At 36.4% G+C, this 19,517-nt stretch overlaps 1 protein-coding gene across 2 annotated transcripts; it reads right to left on the bottom strand.

Annotated features, from left to right (window-relative positions):
• Window positions 1–1,455: 1,455 nt before the first annotated feature.
• On the bottom strand, window positions 1,456–19,385 carry LOC100369458 (ATP-binding cassette sub-family F member 2-like). Of its 2 annotated transcripts, none has more exons than XM_006814490.3 (13): window positions 19,270–19,385; window positions 17,313–17,505; window positions 15,786–16,001; window positions 15,231–15,413; window positions 13,636–13,903; window positions 10,873–10,975; window positions 10,501–10,596; window positions 9,758–9,877; window positions 9,370–9,459; window positions 8,461–8,634; window positions 5,121–5,249; window positions 2,491–2,694; window positions 1,456–1,904 (listed from the first exon to the last, which is right to left on the bottom strand). In XM_006814490.3, the coding sequence occupies exons 2-13, from the start codon at window positions 17,434–17,436 to the stop codon at window positions 1,785–1,787; spliced, it is 1,827 nt and encodes a 608-aa protein (XP_006814553.1). In that variant the 5' UTR covers window positions 17,437–17,505; window positions 19,270–19,385; the 3' UTR covers window positions 1,456–1,784. The 2 variants fall into 2 exon arrangements, with proteins under 2 accessions (XP_006814553.1, XP_085357098.1); XM_085500972.1 differs by having other exon boundaries at window positions 17,313–17,502; window positions 19,270–19,375.
• Between the last annotated feature and the right edge of the window lie 132 nt (window positions 19,386–19,517).

Raw genomic sequence — 19,517 nt, 5'->3', positions numbered from 1 at the left:
CCGTAGGACATTAGCTTCATGATTGTACATAATAAACTAATGAATATTGCGATGAGATTTATGACCAATTTTGTCAAAAATTATGACTAGGCTTCTACCTCAAGTATCTGAAGTTTGCAAATTTAAGGACCAAAATGGCCAGCAGTCGGCCATATTTATAAAAAAAAATAGCTCCAGACAGACCTTGAATAGTCTGATTCAGTACAAAGCAGGGACTTTCCAAACAAGTGAATCGTCAGTTTACTTTGGAGGTAAACTGAACACTTTCACAAGCACGTGTTCATACACGTCCCATATTTAATTATGAATATTAAACGTTTCTGGTCACTCACCCATGTTTAGTAAACGTGTAATATTTTAGTGATTTGGTATAACCACCCACAGAGGAAGCGTATACTAATTGATCACTATATACACCATAGATGTTAAACTGGTCCAAATCTTGTGGCACATTTCAGGGAGGTCATTCCTCAATTCATACTTTGAATACAGAATACAGTTTTCTAGTACTATACCAATACAACCTGATGCACTTCTCACTTTAAAGATCTGGTTTTTATTTGACAATTTGTACTGGTCAATGCACTTTTCAACCATGATTAATCAAAATAAACTTTATTATGAAAATAATTAGTGTAAATTTTTCTTCTCGAAAACCTGTACTACAGCCTTAATCTTTTCCCCACCAGACTTTCTCGCCCCAATTCTTTCTTATATTCTTCAATATTTCATGAAATAAATTGTAATTGTGGAGACGAGACAAAATTTGAGTCAATTTTCTGTTTTTACTCAAAAAATTTGGCTATTTTTGTCCCAGTTTTCTGAAGGAAAGTGCAGACTATAAACAGGAGCATTTTGTGAAATTGTGATGAAAAGAGGAACTGGTGGTGAAAAGGTTAATAATAAATTCATGTTTATAAACATTTAGAGTGACTCCTTTCAAAAACAAGCAAATATTCTGAATCAATACATCTTTTATTTCATTGAAGCATTATTTTGGTTGATACAACCCAGATTCTTAAAACCACACCTGAATATTTTACACAATGATAAGACTCTTAGAGCACAATAAATAGAGTATATCAAAAATAATAAAATACGCTTCTGTGGAAATAATTTAATAAAATCTGTTCAGAAAAAAAAAAGAAGGGAGAGTTTCATAATATGAATGCAGCAAGACTTAAATATGGTGGTGGTGGTACTCTAGTCAAACACCGATTCTACTTTCAACAAAGATAGTGAATTGTACATGTTTTAATGTAACTAGGAAGCTCAATGTCTCAAGAATAAAATAATTTAAAATGTATCATTAAGTGTGGCTAATCTGAGACTATTGTAATATTTTTTCAATCGAGGAATACAAAGCGCAGAAATTGATCTTAGAAATTGAAATAGAGAGAAGAGTTGTGTAAAATTGTGTTACAAACCTTTCACCTAAGCCAAGATGCAATGCAGTTATTAGGATTGAATAAAATGTAGTTTTATGTCTATTAAATTAAAGAAAGAATACTTGATAAATATATTAAAGAAGTAGGGGGATGCACATTATTGGATCCATATCATCAACCTGCTCAGGAGGAATTGACTGCTAATCAAGACTATTCTAAAACAATTATTGTGTATATGGTGTGAAATATTTGATGCAACAAGTGGGACAAGGTCAGGGAAAGGACAAAATTCATGGTGAATTGAATACATATTATCATTGGATGGATGCCACATGAGTTATCAGTTTACACCTCGGTGGTGCAGTCTTCAAGCATTGGACAGAACAGAGTTGAGATTTATTTTGCCTTGGCTTTTGCTTTCAAAACTTTGGCTCGCAAATTATCCTTGTAGCCTAGGATATCTCCTTTCCATTTTGTCACTTTCTGTTTTTGACACACCCAGATTTCTTTAGCAACCTGCAAATGAATAGAAGTATATAAGATTCCGAAAATGAATGACAACTTACAGAGTGAGTTTACACTGCAAGTAAACAGTCTTTGGTGATGCATGTACCAGTAGTTTTACAAGTACAAATTCAAAGCACAGATTATTCCTTCATGAAAGTTTTTTGGATGTAAAGATACAGTAACTATAATTTTATCTGTGAAACATGGTTACAAAATAATTCAATACTGTAAATAAATTATTCACTGGGTTTTAATGTCGCTTTTTTCACTGATAAGTGAAATCTGCCAAATTAAATTCATGTGAGCATGCAAAATGGTATTAGAACACATTGTTTTCCTGACAAATTAACTTCAAAACCAATGAATATTCCTAAAAACATCAAAATCAACTAGTTTTATAGTACCGGTAATAAGTTTTTACATTCAGTAAAATTTTGACCCCTACCCCAAAATAGTGCGATTAGAAATGTGTTCATTTCTATAAATAAATGTTGAAACAATATCGTATATTCTGCCTGATTGATAATAGACAATTCAGAGAAAAAGATGTTGGGGCGAAAATCCTTTCTGTGAAAGGAGTTAAAACTTTTCTTACCTGTCCTATGAGTCTAAAGTCGTGACTAACTAGAACCATTCCACCTTCAAAGTTATTTATAGCATCTGCCAATGCATCTATGGTCTCAATGTCTAAATGATTGGTAGGTTCATCAAGTAGCAGTAGATGGGGAGTTTGCGATGATATCCATGCAAATATAACTCTACTACGCTGACCATCCGAGAGATTGCGCATTGGACATACCTATTTCGAATAGAGAGAGAGATTGCAAAGTCTGTTATACAACCCTGTAGCAAAAATCAGACTCAAATATCTTAATCTTTTATACCTGCATAGCAAGCTAGACCCCCCCTCCCGAATTTAACTTGAACAACAAACTATAAAAGCACATGTATACTTCAAAAAATAACTATTCAAACATTTGCACTTCCCACATCCTAGTGAACAGTACTTAAATATGTGGGAGGGGATATTTCCCAAAATGATAGTCATTACTGTACTTAGAGTACAAGCCCCTCCCCGATTATAAGCCCTGCCCTCTGTTTTTGGACATTTAACGAGTCGAGGGCATCCCCGAGCATAGGCCCAGGGTGTTTTTACCGGGCGTTGACATTTATTAAAATATGCATGTAAAAAGTGCATTTCAAAGTGCATTTCATTGCATAAAAATCATGATTGGTACGGTAGTTTGGTTCCAGCTTTTACGAGAAAACTTGCATTAATTTCAGAGTGCACGGCATGTTTTCTATTCTGTTTTCTATTCTGTTGTCGAAATCAGTGTTAACAGATCGCAATATAACATTGCGGTAATACACTTCCGCAATGCGTTGATAAAAATACTTCGTCAATAATCGGAAAACATTTTCATTTTCATTGGGTAACGAAAGACGGGACCCGTTAGGTCAAAGGAAGTTGTTCAGGTCAAATTATGATGAATCCATGGCGGAAATAGCTTTGTATCGAGAGTTTGCGCACGATCTTGCCTTTGACCGTTTTCCCACAGACCCTACCCATTTTTGCACCGTAAATTCAGACCGTATGTGAACCGCTTTGTAATAGAATTTTTGTTTTTTGTTCATATTTGTTTGTTCATTCTAAAAAGTGTCATTGAAATCAATGACAGCTCGTTTCGCATCTTTGTTTTCTCAAAAAGACGTACCGTTAAAGTCCTATTATAAACCGCGGTTTATATTACAATGTATCAATTTAAAAATTGGGATCAAAAGCTCAAGTTCGGGGTGCGGTTTCTATTACGTACATATTGCAATCACTAAATGGGCGTGGTCAATTTTTGTCCACAACACATGCACAGAACAAACAATACACCATACAATCTCTTGAATAGGCGCCGGGGAAGAGTGAAAGGCCTTATTTTGGTTCTAAAATAGGCGATACGAAATGTTGAAAAATTACAGTCAATCAAAAAAAAATTCCACATGATACAAATAATACTCAGTATTTTTAATGTAATATGCATTTATTTTTTTAATTTTCTTGGTAACGAAAAGTATATTCTAACAGAAGTTTCAAATAAAAACACGAATGCACTGCTTAGTAGCAAATGATCACATAACGGTAGATCGATCCGGCCATGCTGCGGGTCACAAGTGAATAACTTACTTGTTTTCGAAGTGTTGATATTGGTGATTATTATTTAGTAGTGATTACAATAACGCACGAAAAATAAATTCGTTGAATTTTTATAAAATGCAAGTAAAATTCAACTTAGTTTCCCCGTAAGTGAATGATTTCAGTCACATGTAAACAGCCGATACGATATCCAGCATGTTTTTGAATGCTCACGTGATGTATTATTGACCGGATAGGTCAAGTCGCTAATTAACCAATCAAAATGCTGGATGGTGCCCACGTGTCTAAATTACATAGCTCATTTGAATATGTTAATGACAGTTCAGCGACCTCATGGTGAATGCAACACGGAAGAGATTTACCGATAATGTAGCGCAATCTTTTGCCTTTGATTTCCATGGGAAAACGGCATGATTTTTTTTTAAATCAAGAAATTATTTGTTTTCGAAAGATAAATTATTCTTCAATGCTCAGTTTAACACTTTTACGGTGATAAAAGCTCATTGTCTAAAACTTACGAAACACAGACGTATTCAGAAAGAGTATTGACAGAGGTCGCTGCCAGAACAAAAGCAGTTTCATTGCCTGTCTGACCGCCTGTGGTCTGACATCCTATCACCGCTGAACAATAAATACATGTAGGTGTGAATATCTTTAGGCACGTTGTCGAAACAAATGAATAGGATTAGGAACAATGCCGTTTTGGAACAGCTGGTTGAAACAATGAAGTCAGTCACGGTCTTGTTGAATTGGGGGTGCGGTTAGTAATAGGTACTTTTCAAGTTTTCAATTTTTGTTAAGAACTCTTTAACCCCGAAGCCGGAATTGGGGGTGCGGTTACTATTACGTATGCGGTTTATATTAGGACTTTAACGGTAATATTCCCCTGAAGCCGGCGCTGTGAACGAAAAATGTAATTTGGATAATGTTTCGAGGCTGGGAAGATCGTTACAGTTTTAAACGCACCAACAATTATTTTTTCTGCAGTGGTCCTCAAGTATAAGCCTACCCCTTATTTTTTCCGATTTTACATGTTCAGGCCCCTGGGCTTATACTCTGGGAAGTACGGTATTACTTACCTGCTGTTTTCCTGTTAAGCCATATCTACCAATGACTTTCCTCATGTCTTCTTTTTCTTTTATTTCAGGGAAACATTTCATCATGTAGTCCAAAGCACTCAATTCCAAATCAAGAGCTTCTTGCAAGTGCTGGCAAATAAAGAATTAAATTATTCTTTTTTATTATGAAAGTTATTTACAATCTTGTATTATGACAGACAATCTTGATGCTTGTTGAAGTCAGAAATATTAAAGTCGCTTCAGGTATTTTTAGCATTGTTCCCATGGCTATAAAAGCCAGGGCACTAAATCGGCCTTTCGATGTCATCATTCTTCAACGTACATTAAAATTTAAGGTAGAAACCTACTCATAAATTAAAATACCCAGAATTAATTCATTTTGCAATAAACTGTACTCCAAGGTAATATAAGGATATTGACCTAAAAAAAGTTGGGGTCACCAGCCTTTTTTTCAAGAAATTAATGGTTGTATTTTAGTGGAAAGTCACCATTTTGACACTATTATAACACTTACCACAGGTTCCTATGGCAGAGATATTACGCAATATCTCAAAATCTAGCCTGGTGACATAGGCTGAATAAATCATATATTGTTAATGATGGAATACTTTTTGTTGTTCTGAATTATTCAAAAAATCTGGTTTTTAAAAAGTGTAAAAAAATGCATTTTTTCTTTAACATTGTGTTCTATGAAATTGTTCTAAAAATAGCAATTTTCAAGAAATATTAGAAACTGTTTCTCAAAAAGCTTAACTTTAACACACAAAATAATGCTATTTCATTTAACCATGGGACATTAGCTTCATGATTGTACATAATAAACTAATGAACATTGTCATGCGATTTATGACCAATTTTGTCAAAAATTATGACTAGGCTTCTACCTTAAAGGGGAACCGCTCAATCCCATGGATTGCACCAAAGAATCATGGGACACTATTGTTTATGTTGTTTACAATGTTAATCTATCTTTTGTTATCCATTGTTATTTTAATCCAGAAAGTAAATTTGTTGTAAAATTAATCTTAACTGGAAGGTGCCGCTTTAAGTGATACATTGTACACAGTTTGTGGGTGGGGATATTGGCTTCATGCCAGACAATGCTTCTGACAGTTTGATAATGTATCACTGGAAAATCTCATTTGGAACTTGCTCAGTCTGAACGATATGCATGACTAGTTATGAACAGAGCATTTAAATATTGGAGAAGTATGTTGAATTTGATCACAAGAAATATTCACACCATTATGTCATTAAATGGGTGAGTATATGTAGTGTGTTATGTAGTTTTTGTACCAACAGGTTCGAGAAATCTGCTGCCCTGATGGACTCCAAAACACAAGTCCCAGTTTTGGACTACTTCCTACACAACTAAAAAATCAGAAATTCTATTGCTCAGATTATTAATCAGGGATCTGCCCACGCTGGTCGGGGCCGGTCGCTAGCGACCGGCACTCAGAATTTCCGACCAGAACAAAAAGTTGGCGACCAGCACTATTCTATTTGTTTATGATACACACAGGATGTCTGCCACTGGACCATCATTCTATTGTCTTTGTTGGTTTTAACACACAACACAATGCAAAAAATTAACACAACAAAACTTGAAAGATACCGCTGTTCAAAATCAACGTACACGTGTGACATCGGCCTAATCTGTTTTTGTTTTAACCTCCGATTGACATTCTGTTAGTTTTAACAAACGAACCAGATCAGAATAAGTCATACATCAAGATAATGGAAGAGAAGACAATGATAAATAAACAGAAGGAAGGATTACCATTGCAAGTTTAGTTGTGTGTAGTATTTGCCGAGTTGAACAATAACTTGCTCACTTCACCAGCAATGATGCGTCAAGCTGTCGTTTGTTTACAATCTGCACTTGCACTCGAGTGTAGTAACAGTCATTGATGTTTTTGGCTTCATGACTCGTTCATAAAATTAAATTCATAAGCTATATTCAGTCAGCGATACAAGGAATAATAATTTCTCACTATTAATGTGATTTACCAGCGTTCCATCGGAAAAGAAAACAATTAAATTCTTGTTGCCACTTTTGCCGTAACAAATGGACGACACGCTTTGAAAAAAAAAGTCTGCCAGGTCAGAGGTTAATTTCTCAAAATACGTATTTAAGACTCGAATTCAAAAAAAAAGTGTATATATTTTTTCACTTTTATTTAAGCAGATTAATTTCACATTGAAATATTTAAAATAAATAAAAGTTAAAATAATTAAAGTCGTTAAATCGTAGCAAGTAGAACGGAAAATGAATATTAATTAAGGTCATGAATATTAATGAGCTCATGAATATTAATTAGCGACCAACACTCAAATCAAGCTGGGCAGAACCCTGTTAATATTGAAGCAAAAATTAAAAGTTGTGAAAGGTACACCTATACCGTACTCGACCGCGTTAGCGCCCAGGGGCCTCAACTCAGAAAATAACGATTTTTTAGGGGTGGGCGTTTACCCGAGCACCCCCCTCGAAAAAAAGTGCAAATGAAAAGTTTGATTCATCAAGTAACAGATTACGTCTTTGAGGGAAATCAAATTACGAAATTAGTTGAGTCGTCATTGATTTTCACAATGAAGAAACAGAAATGATCACAAAAAATATGCACATTTTATTAAAATATTAATTACGTACCACCAGAATTTACGAAATTAAAAACATTTGAGTCTGTTGGAACACAGTCGAAGTCAAAATTGTCATATTATCTCCACTGACGAAGGTGTTGGATCGTACGCAAACTCTTGATGAAAATCACTTTTCGCCATGATGCATTTGCAGATTTCACCTGCAGTGGCGTCCTTTGACCTAATGGGTCAAGTGGTTATTAACCAATCACAATGCTGTGTTGTACTGACGCAATTCTTCGGAAATTCCCGAAGACTTTCCGGTAACGCAATGCGGAAGTGAATTATCGATGTCGAAGTACGATCTCTTGGAATTGATTTCAGCGAATAAACGACATAGTTTTTCCAAAAAACTAGTAACTAGCCATTTTTGAGAGGCAAACTGAATATGGCATGAAATATTTACCGCATTTTACTTGTATTAACAGGTCATTGTCGAAGTGTAGTTTACGCACGGTTACCGTGTTCTACGCATTCACAACATGTTCACAGCGGTCGATATCCACGCTGTATCATATAAAAACGATTACCAAGATTCGTTACGCAAGACCAAGTTTTAAATTAGTTACATTTTGAAGGGGTGGGCGCTTTGCCGAATGTGACCCCGAATATAAAAAATGCGCAAAAGTAGGGGGTGGGCGCTTGCCCGGGCATGGGCGCTAACGCGGTCGAGTATGGTAATACACATGCAGACATTTACCTGGTGAAACCTGCCAATTCTCAGATGAGGATGCTTCCTCACAAGACCATCTGACGGTGAGAGTTCACTGAGAAGCAATTTGATTAGTGTTGATTTTCCGGCACCATTAGGGCCAACAAGTGCGACCCTGGAATCCAAATCAATACCAAACTCCAAATTCTTGTAAATAAAAGGCTGTATAGGAAAAACAAAATTAGAACACTTTGGAAGAGCAGTATGGTGGTTTAGTAATTTAAACTCAGTTACGTTAACAGTTCTCAATTAGAGTACTACGGTACATTTTGTAACTATGCAATACGCTTAACAATGAGATCTGTATTGCCTGTGTGCTTAATGAAGTCAGATATATTGATTCGCTTCAGGTATTTTTAGCATTGTTCCCATAGCTTTAAAAGCCAGGGCACTGTAATTCGGCCTTTCGATGTCATCATTCTTCAACACACAACACTCAAAATGCACTAAGAAGTCGTAATTTTTTTTCCCAGTGATTTCAGAGAATAAGTATTGAAAACATACATTTTACAAATAAAGTATGTAGGTATTTTCTTCTTTTTTATATATTTTTTTTATAGAGACAGTTTTGCAGATACAAGGGACATGAATCATGTTCAATGTTTAAATTATCCAGTTTGAATTTCAGTAGAACATCATTTTTTGACGTTTTCTCAAGGTCTGGCAAAAAAATAAGGTAAGTTGATTGTAGGAACCACACAATGTTATATTCCTTGGCCTAGATACAAGCCTTCATTCAAACCAACCAAGTTTTCATAGCCATATTGGTTTTCACAAGTCCATAGAACAGTACAGCAACGGTAATACCAACATTTATATTCATTTCATGATTTCTGTTCTGTTCTTATGTGAATGCTGGCTGCATAACTAAATATTGAGTACATAATATAACCTTACCAGATCGTCTCCATATTTGAAGCTGACATTCTGAACCATCAAGACAGGAGGAGGAACTTTACCACAGTCAGGGAAGTAGAATGATAACGTCTAGAGATAAAAGAAATGTTAGTTTCAAATCAGGATGTTTAAGAGGTATGCAAGGTGACTGCTGAAATTGCATTCAAATTTCACTGGCAGTTTGTATTCTAATGACAGATTATGCTACTGATCCACATTCTCTAGAAAGCTCAGTTTTTGATTGGTTTAAGTTCATTCATTGACTGATGTTAGGGTCACAGGCTACACACAATTATTGTAAGCCACTGCAGATTAAAGTCCACAGAGGGCAGCAAAGCAAAGCAGTGACATTCATGCCAAGGAGTCAACCATATTTAGATAATCTTACCTTATCTGCAACCACTCTATCAGCTAGCCCACCAGCTACCATTTTACTCAATGTTTTCTCTTTGCTCTGTGCTTGTCTGGCCAATTTGGCACTACCATGACCAAACCTGGCTATGTAATCCTACAAAAAGTATGGTATGTGTATGGCATTTTGAGTGCAAGTTAGATTAGTGTAGAATTGGTGATTGCTACAGATCTGTGTGCTTGTTGAAGTCAGATATATTGATTCGCTTCAGGTATTTTTAGCATTGTTCCCATAGCTTTAAAAGCCAGGGCACTGTAATTCGGCCTTTCGATGTCATCATTCTTCAACACACATTTAACTTAAAGTTGTATTGCTGACAAAATTTAGTTTGATACCTTTGACGTAAAAGTAATACATGTAAATGTGACAAATGCAACAGCTGTGGCATTCACAAGATATCCACTTTGCCCATAGCCTGACATGACCGAGCAGTTCTATGAATTCGGTTGTAGTTTTCAGCATTTTTTGGTGTCAACACACAGAATCACACAAGATCCTCCAGTTGACAATGTGCTTCATTACAGAATCAATATCCGATGCCAGCAGCTACTTGTGTTATCAATATTACATACTTTTTAGGTTGAACTCTGGTCTAGTGACCACTAGTCTGATGCTGCAAGTATAATACTGGCGAACAGTTTTAACTAACTTTTGCCAGCAATACAACTTTAATAAATATGGACGATAACCACATGACCTTACACATGCTTTCATCATACCTTCATGTGGGCTATTTGAGCCTGCTCCCAGTTATACCGCTTCATCTGATTCTCTTCAAGCTCAAACCTGGTTCGCACATACGTATCATAGTTACCCTAGGGGAAAAAAAACATGCGTCGCATGTCATTGAAAATTTATTATTGTTGCACAAATCAAATAATCTTCTCCTGTATATGACAATATCAAAGGTTCAATTCACTTGCCCTGGACAATTGTATATTGGAGGTGTAGATATGTAGCTCTGTATGACTACATCTGGGCTTGCATGAGCCGTTTAGTACAGTGAGACTTGCAAGGAAATATCACCATTGTTTATAGTATACCTGGGCTTTTAATTTGTATCAAGCCATATGAAACAAAACTTTACTTACACCATAATACTGTAATTTTCTGTTATGTAAATGTATAATATTGGAACAAACACCATTCAGGAAATCTTGTGAATGCGATACTAGCACCAATATACGTTTATAGCTGAGAGAAAACACATAGACAGTCAGAATGCATGGTAGTTACAGTGCTGGACTGAAGCTCCAGTGTTCTCCCCAGAAATTTACCAGAGTCGCGGCTAATTTTCATAAATTAACATGTTGTTTGTCATATGGGGAAATAACACAAGACTAGTTTTTTTTTCCTGTTTTTTCTATTTATTTTATGTACAATCTGTATACAATAAAAGTGCACTGCATGTTTAGTATTGCAAATGTCCCGCAGAAATACCGAGCTTTCTGTTTCTTTGCTTAACCCAGTAATCAGCAACTTTATAAAACCCTGTACGGTCCCAGTAAATTAAACATTGGGTTGACGATTCTCAGTGCTTGTCTTCCATTTCTGTTGTTTTCCGGTTAAGTACAACAACTGTTATGAATCACAATACTTGCGCTACTATGTTCGAGCAATAATAGTTTTTCTAGCTGAAATTATTCATCTTTATGTATTTTTTTTAATCATCGATGTTGTGAACAAGTCAAGACAACGGAGGTCTGAATTACGAATTGTCGCCATTGTTATACCACGTAAAATTGAGGCTTTTCCTCCAAGGAATAACACAAGTGTCACTCCAAATTCCACACGTTTCTTGATTAGAATTCCTGATTTCTTGATAAATATATTATTTTCCATTATGCTTCACTTAATTCATCCAGATCTGAGCACGATATGCGATCCGAGTAGGAAGTTCACGCTCGCTGGATCTTGCGTGGGTGACGCCATCTTGGATTCACGATCACGAGGTCAAAATTGTTTACATCATAAATATATATTTTTTCACATTTTGATCTCAAAAAACAAATACAATATCAAAAATACTGATAAAAATCAAAACCTAGAATAATAGTACGACTACGTTTCTAAAAAATAATAATGAAAATAAGTTTCGTACACACCGGAAACATGTGGCTTTTGACCCCAAGTGTGACTATATCATTTGCATATGAATATACGTTTGGCAAAAAGCTTACGGCTTTGTCTTTATAGAACTGAGCTCCACCTTAGTTTGGTATGTAAGCAACTGGTTTATTCAGTTCTGAATCAATATAGTGATCAGTGTTCTCCACATTCCAAAATAGCTGGTGGGCGGCCTAATTAGCATAAATTTGCATATCATTTACGTACGGCATTCTAGCATCTATGTCATGAACTGCAATAGACACTAAGTTATTTACTATTCTCTTTTTAATTTAATTGAAACACGTTACAATTTTTTGAAATACAAACAGATTGGTCACTACATGTATTAATATTTACGAAATGCAAAAAGTTTAAAATCTGTATTTTATACGTTCGCAAATTATTCTGCATTCATGAAATGCAATTCGAGTAACCAAGAGCAAGTACAAGAGTTATAATGTAGAAAATATACGAGGTGATTTGTCCTCGATGCCAAAACGGACGATTTGTCAAAATAAAACCCATAACATTTTTTATTTGTAGCATCAGTACTCACCCGTGCCGATGGACGGTAAGATGCATTTACGCATGTACGGTCACGATACATTGAGTTTTCACACGTTGTTTTGGAATTAAAGAAAAAATGCTAGCAATTGGCAAAATAAAAGAATCTGCTATGTTCTCGAAAGATTAGACATAAAAATGGATAAATTGAAAAAAGTATGTGGAAAAGATACCTAAAATATTATTCAATTACAAATACTCACGGTAAACTAATCCGGCATGCCATGTTTGATGTTTATTACCGCTTTCCGAATTCAGTACACGAACACCCAGAATGTGCTGTTCCCCTATGCAACTTAGATACTAAATCGTTACAGCGCCAACAGCGGTGGGTGGCCGACTGTCGTTGAATGGGGTAGGCCAAAAGGTCACCAGTTTGCCTTTTCATTGCTGGTCTCACGATGAAAATCGAGCAAACGTAAATACGGCCAGAATTTTAATTTTTGTTCGAGTTTACTGGGAACATGCTAATATATTTACTTCTTTCTTCATGATCGAAAGACGATTATTAAAAATACAGCTGTAAATTGAAACCACTGTAGTTGCGTATCGTGAGCAATAAGTGGCAACAATGTCGGGCGACAATGAATTCAGGTGATTGACACATTGCCATGAATACACTTGATAACTGCTTGCAGACTTTCAATGGTCATTGTTTATGTTTAGACTCTTGAAGCAATAGCAAAATAAAGGGTTGGGCAACTACTCTTTTGTTTAGGCTTGGGAAGAACAATGCAAGCTTTTTACAAATAATTTCAGCTAGATGTACGCTGGTGGGCGGGGTGTTGAGAGTTACTAGGCAGCCGTAAAACTTGATGGGCGGGGCCGCCCACCTAAAACTCCTTGAGAACACTGGTGATAATTACACAACTACACCCCGCCTCCCATACCACTGGCAAAATAGCATAGCATTTACTATTCAATTTTAGTGACTAGGCAAACCAATACCAATACTTTACATTGTGTATCTTCATATTTATACGACTCCCCAAAACCAAAACGTGAAGCGTCTCTGAAAATGGCTATTCTCTTGTTAAACTAAACAGATAAAATTATCAATTGTCTACAACTTTTTGGTAAGAAATTTGAATTTTTTAAGATAATTGACATTGTTAAAATTTTATAATAAGTAATTACCTAACTAAATAAATAACTAACTTATTCAAGCAGTATATACTCACTCTTTTAATTCTTCCTCAAGCCACACGCACGCATCCAAGTCTAAATGATTTGTGGGTTCATCTAGAATTAGTAGATGAGGTTTTATATACAGTGCCTTGGCGAGTGCTATCCGCATTCTCCAACCTCCAGAGAAGTGCTTACAGGCAGTGAGTTGCATTTCAGGTGTGAATCCCAATCCATGAAGTATACTAGCAGCTGTCATTTCAGCTTTGTCAGCATCAAGTTCATCAAGACGTTCAAATATTTCCATTAGTCTATCGGCTTCAGCTGCAGTCAAGAAAAGTATGATAATTTGATTAATAAGTTTGAATTAGAGCACATGCATACATCACATTCACATCACTAACTTATTACATTTGAATTGCTGATTTATCACTAACTTTCACAACCCATTGCATACTGATGCCATTGTATACAGTCAAATCTATGGAGACTTTCAGCAGGCAATGTGTTGAACCTTTATGACAACCCACTAAGTATGGAGTAATTGCGAATATTAGGTTAGATGGTTACTACTATCAATGTGATGTGATGACAAATGTGTGACCCGACGCAATAACTACTCAAAAGTCATGGAGTAAAAGGATTATGTAGTATGTCAGGTCATATAGCCTGTATGCTACTAGTATGAAGCAATTGTCCTAGTTGTCTAGTTCATGTTCACATGTGCAGTCAGCATATTCTGCGCCCTACCATAAAATAGTTATTTAAAACCACATCTCTAATAAAAGCCAAACCACATCCCTTCTGTTGCATTTCACTATTTTAATAGAAGCTGCGGTTTCTCATATACAGTATAACCCAAAAATATGTTTTGTTTAGCATAAATCACTATTGTACCAGTACTTTTACATCAACTTGACCAGAGAAGGGTTAAACAAATTACTGTAACTAACAGCATTAATATTGAATGGTAATTATTTGATCATACTAACTGGGTTTTAAATTCACTAATTTTATAGTCAAATTAAAGGTTATATTGTAATTTTATATGTGGATTTAATTAAATATCAAAAGGCCATTTAAACTAAGAATTAACAAAAAAGACTACTGTGAATGAAATGTTGACTCTTCATCATACAAAACTGATTAGACATCATGGTACATTCAGCATCTGGTAAAGCATAACAGTGATATAATCATCTGATAGAGTCAGGTACAACTGTACACGACTTAATTTACATGCCAGGTTTTATATTATCTTATTTTGCTAATAAATGAAGCTCAAATTAACACAAGTGAGAATATTTCTCTTCACAATAGCATAATGACACAGTACAGTGTACTGAGAATCATAGGTGCTTTTCAAAAGGGGTGGGGTTGTAATCTTGGCACTACAAGACAAAAACTTACACCAAAATCAGAAAGGCTCATGGTAAGGTTAGATGCTTATTTGTAAACAATGACAAGCTAAGGCTATCCGTCTGTGCTTGTATGATACTTGATAAGAAGGGGTGGAGACAACTCTTATTCATCGACTAATGATAATTTGTTTTAACTTTTTTTGTTGTATACAAAACCAACAGCCTACAATACTGTAATAAATTATGAATGAATTAAATCTACAGTTAGTTAATACAAAAACAATCATTACACTCTAGATGTCCAATCTCCTCTGATTCTTTCTCAAGTCTGTTTCTTTCTGCATCTGCGTCCATCACACACTGCAATGCTGTCTTATCACTGGCCGATATCTCCCTGGTAAGATGGAAAATGTCTATGTGATCAGGTATTGGAACTTCACGAAGACCGAGTGCTGTTAGAAAGGTAGACTTTCCTACATGAAAAAAAAAATAATGACAATTCTTATAAGACCTAACTTATCAAACCTGGGCAGATGGAAGTAAGACAAAGAACAAACTTGATGTCCAGTGTCTAAGCAGTTTCACTAGAAATGTCAAAACTGCTCAACAGGCTTTCTGGTAAGTAAGGGCTTTGTTTCTATCTTTTATATCGTAATTCATCAATTTTAGCAGGCACATGATTAGACCATTCACAAAGAGAAAGCAGAAAGCATTTTTGAACTTAAGGTATTTGTAGTTGCCACATTGTCACTGGGAGTTGACGCTGATAACTACAACTAAAGACATCAGCAAAACTTAAAGCATTAATTTGTTTCCAGAAGTTTGTTACAAAAAGACAGACTTACCGGATCCGTTCAAGCCTACAAGACCATACCGCCTTCCACAGTTCAGTTCTATTTTTGTGTCTGCCAACAACTCCACACCATGAAACGTGACAGAGAAATTATAAATTTTAATATCTCTACTACGTGGATGGGATGCTAATACACCAGTCACTGATCTTCCAGTATTAATATCTAATGCAGCCAGCGATGATGCAGCACCATTGACACCATTGGAGCCTAGATGAACAAGGTTTGAATGATACATTAACATGTGTATAAAGAGATATTTCCAGGTTACCAGCAAATACAATTTACAGTACCGTGAATACAAATGCTAATACAGTGGCCCCTTGCTAAGTCGCGGGTGTCGGGATCCAAGCAAAAACCGCGACTTATCGAGGGACCTCGTGAAAGAGGGAGATCGTGCATTGAAAAACATATAAAAAGCGCATATAAACCCTCGGTTTAGCTAATTGATGTATCATCATATGTGTCATATGCAGTATTCGAATAAAATCATGATTATGTTTTCTGTAAACACTTCAGTGATGCGTTGTTTATTTTGTTTGTGTCTGATAGTATGTGGGTAGTTTGCTTTTTGCTTGCGACTTCAACGGTAACAGCTTCCAAAATGAACCAGTTTCATCGCAATTATAAACTTGTTCGTCAAAATAACCACCTTCATAGATAATTTCTCTCAGTTTTTCGGGAAAAGTTCTGACAGCGTCCATGTTCGCAGAGCGAGCTTCGCCTTGGATTGAGACTGCGTGTATAGCATGTTTTCTTTGCCATCGCTAGAACCACCCTGAACTGGCCTCAAATTCGAGTTGCGTGCTTTGCATTGGGTGATGGAACCAGAGAGTGGAGTTCCGGCAGACCATTCCTGAAGAAATGTAAACAGCTTTATCGATGTCACCATTGTCGGACAATTTCGCACATTTTTCTGTTCAGTCCCGCCTCTTGGTAAACTTTGAAAACAAATTCATTTTTTACCCTGTCCCACCCACGAATAGTGGGCTAACCCACTGCTAGATCACGTGCAACCCTTAACTTTGTTTCACCTATGGTTTCACCTCTTGACATTGTCGATCAGTGTGAGTTTATGGCGTACGAACAGACTGGATAGCTTTCGCTTTGACATGCTGCTCAGTTGAGAAATAGAGATCAGATAATGAATTCAACTCATTGTAACGAGTTATATAGAGGTATACCAAAATGGGACTGGCCGAGAAGCACGTATGATCACTACTCAACACCCCTGTTGACACCTTGAGTAAGGCCGCCGTCATCCATTGAATCTAAGCAATTGACGAACAGTAGGTGTTAAGTTGTCTTTTTAACGGTTGGTTAAAAACACTATGCAACAAAACATTAGTCTTTGTACTTCAAAACTGCTGTCAAAACAATAGAAATTTTGGGAGCCATCAAAGTACCCGCGACTTAGCCGAATCGCGACTTACCGAGGCGCGACTTACCGAGGGGTCACTGTAATACAATCATTTGAGAAAGTTAAAGAATTTTCACTATTCTAAGATAGACCAAACTCACCATTTTGAGTGCCATTGCTTTCTCCATTCTTTACATCTGTTTCTTCAGCCTTCCCTTTCCTTTGCCTCTGCTTTGCAGCTTCTTTTTTTTTAGCCTGGCGTTTTTTCGCGGCTTCAGAAGGCATATTCACTAAGGCAATGGAATGCTAGTATTATGGCACACAGCAGGAAATTCTGTCCAGAGAGCGACTCTACTGTGGAGAAAACCACATGTGGTAATGTCAAAGGTAGCTGCGGTTCCGTAGCTCTTTGGTGCGACCTACAATCGAATTTCGCCCTAACAATTTCATTTGGACGTCTTTTTTTTAATTTTGTTGTTGTACGTCGAACATAGAGCTACGGGATCTATCACCGTTTAAAAACAGAAATCTGGCATACGTAAATTAAATTGCTTTTGCTTTCGATTACGATGGTGTGACATACCTTTATTGTGAATTGATAGCTGGATGAATAACATACAAACTTTTGTTTGCAATTTGTGTTTATAAATAAGCAATAATTTGTAATATTTTACAATTACCGCGGAAACCAAGCAAATTACGAGAAAACGACAGCCATTGACATCCCACACTCCCTAGCGCAGAATAAATGTAATCTCGTTTGGCGGTCATGTGATACAGTGGTGGAAGAATAAAACTCACTCTTCCCGTTATTCTAATTGTTCCAACAAAGCAATCACATACAATATTTATAATTGTATGATTTTTGTTTAATAATAGAAACTAGTTGCATAAACGCAATTTATCTACTGATTTCGGTCACGTGGTACAAAATTATAGGTCTCGCGTAATTTGCTATAGGTCTCGCGTAACTCTGTAGTCCAAAATGGCGTCTTTCGTCTTGTTATTTTTCTGCGACTCTGTGTACGGTAAATAAAGTCATTTTTTTATGACCACCGTCATCATTTCACAGCGCAAATAGGTTCTGGTCATTGTTTGGAAGTAAATAAACATAGTGAGTACTTTCGAAGGTCTTAAAATGTGATTTTCGCGACGACCAAATTTGGCATGTGGATTAACCGGTATTCAGTCGCACAAGGCCCCATAGCCCGGCCAGAGTCAGTCACGTAAATAATGCGGTCGGCAACATAGGGCTATGATTCCACAGCTATGTCAAAGGGTGTTAGATGTGGATCCAGACATTAGTCCATACGTATCCCATGTGATGATCAAGTGTTTAAAATGTACACGAAGCTTGAGATTCCAACCACTCATGCTGAAGGTTTTAGAGGTTATTTGACAAAGTGAAAGACCTCAATTTCAGTATTGAATTGAATGAATTTCACATTTTTGTTCAATACTGCTTTGAAGGTGGAATGAATGGGTAACGCCCCACGAGTCGAAAGTATTTGTCACTTCTGACTAGTGTACAACCAGTAACCAAAATATGAGAACGGGCCTTTACGAACTTGAGTCATACATACACAGTTGCCAACATGTTACAATCAAACACCGGTGACTAAGAGGTCGTCTACATGGTTGGATTGCATTAACTGGTTATCCGTACTTCAAATACAGTGTACTGAACTGCATTGCTTTGTGACGATTTTATTTTCAATACAAATTTTAAATTTAGTTGTGGGCCACTGGAGTTACGCGGGCTCTTCGAACATTCAGTTTCCTTTGTTAGGTTTGGACTTTTGAAGGTCAAATGCTTGCCAACACTTATGACGACTTATGACGTACTCAAACAGTCCACGCGTTACCAACATGGGACTGAATGGCATGTCAACAGATAATTACAAGCCTTCAGCGGACTGCCAACTCTGGATCGACAAATTTCAGATACAGGGTCGAAATCAAAAACTCCATTCAATAAAATCGCGCTTGAAAATTGCAGTATGGATCATTGCGGATATTATAACGATTTAGCCATGGTTCTGAAAATGGTCGTTTTTCCTCGATTGTAATTTTACTGTTGTAAATGTTAGGGCTGTGGCATATTCTCCAAATACTCACGAATGTTATACTTGACTTCGAAGCTCCCAGTCGTCTATAAAATCGGTGAAATCGGGTTAATATGACAGACAACTTTGAAATACATGTGCATCCACCGCTATTTCGTCACCGATGAATGAAAAAAGCCGGTTCCGCTTACCATATAAGGAAGTTCTCGGGAATTTTCGGAAAATGTAGGAATGTTCGGCGCTCGGGTGAGCTTTGACCTTTGGCTCGGGATTTGAGTTGTGTCACTTTTGCCAAATTAT

The sequence above is a fragment of the Saccoglossus kowalevskii genome, chromosome 7 (assembly GCF_978046115.1).
Source record: "Saccoglossus kowalevskii chromosome 7, keSacKowa6.1, whole genome shotgun sequence".
Lineage (NCBI taxonomy): Eukaryota > Metazoa > Hemichordata > Enteropneusta > Harrimaniidae > Saccoglossus > Saccoglossus kowalevskii.
Note: the sequence above shows the minus strand (reverse complement) of the source record. Positions and strands in the feature narration are given on the sequence as shown.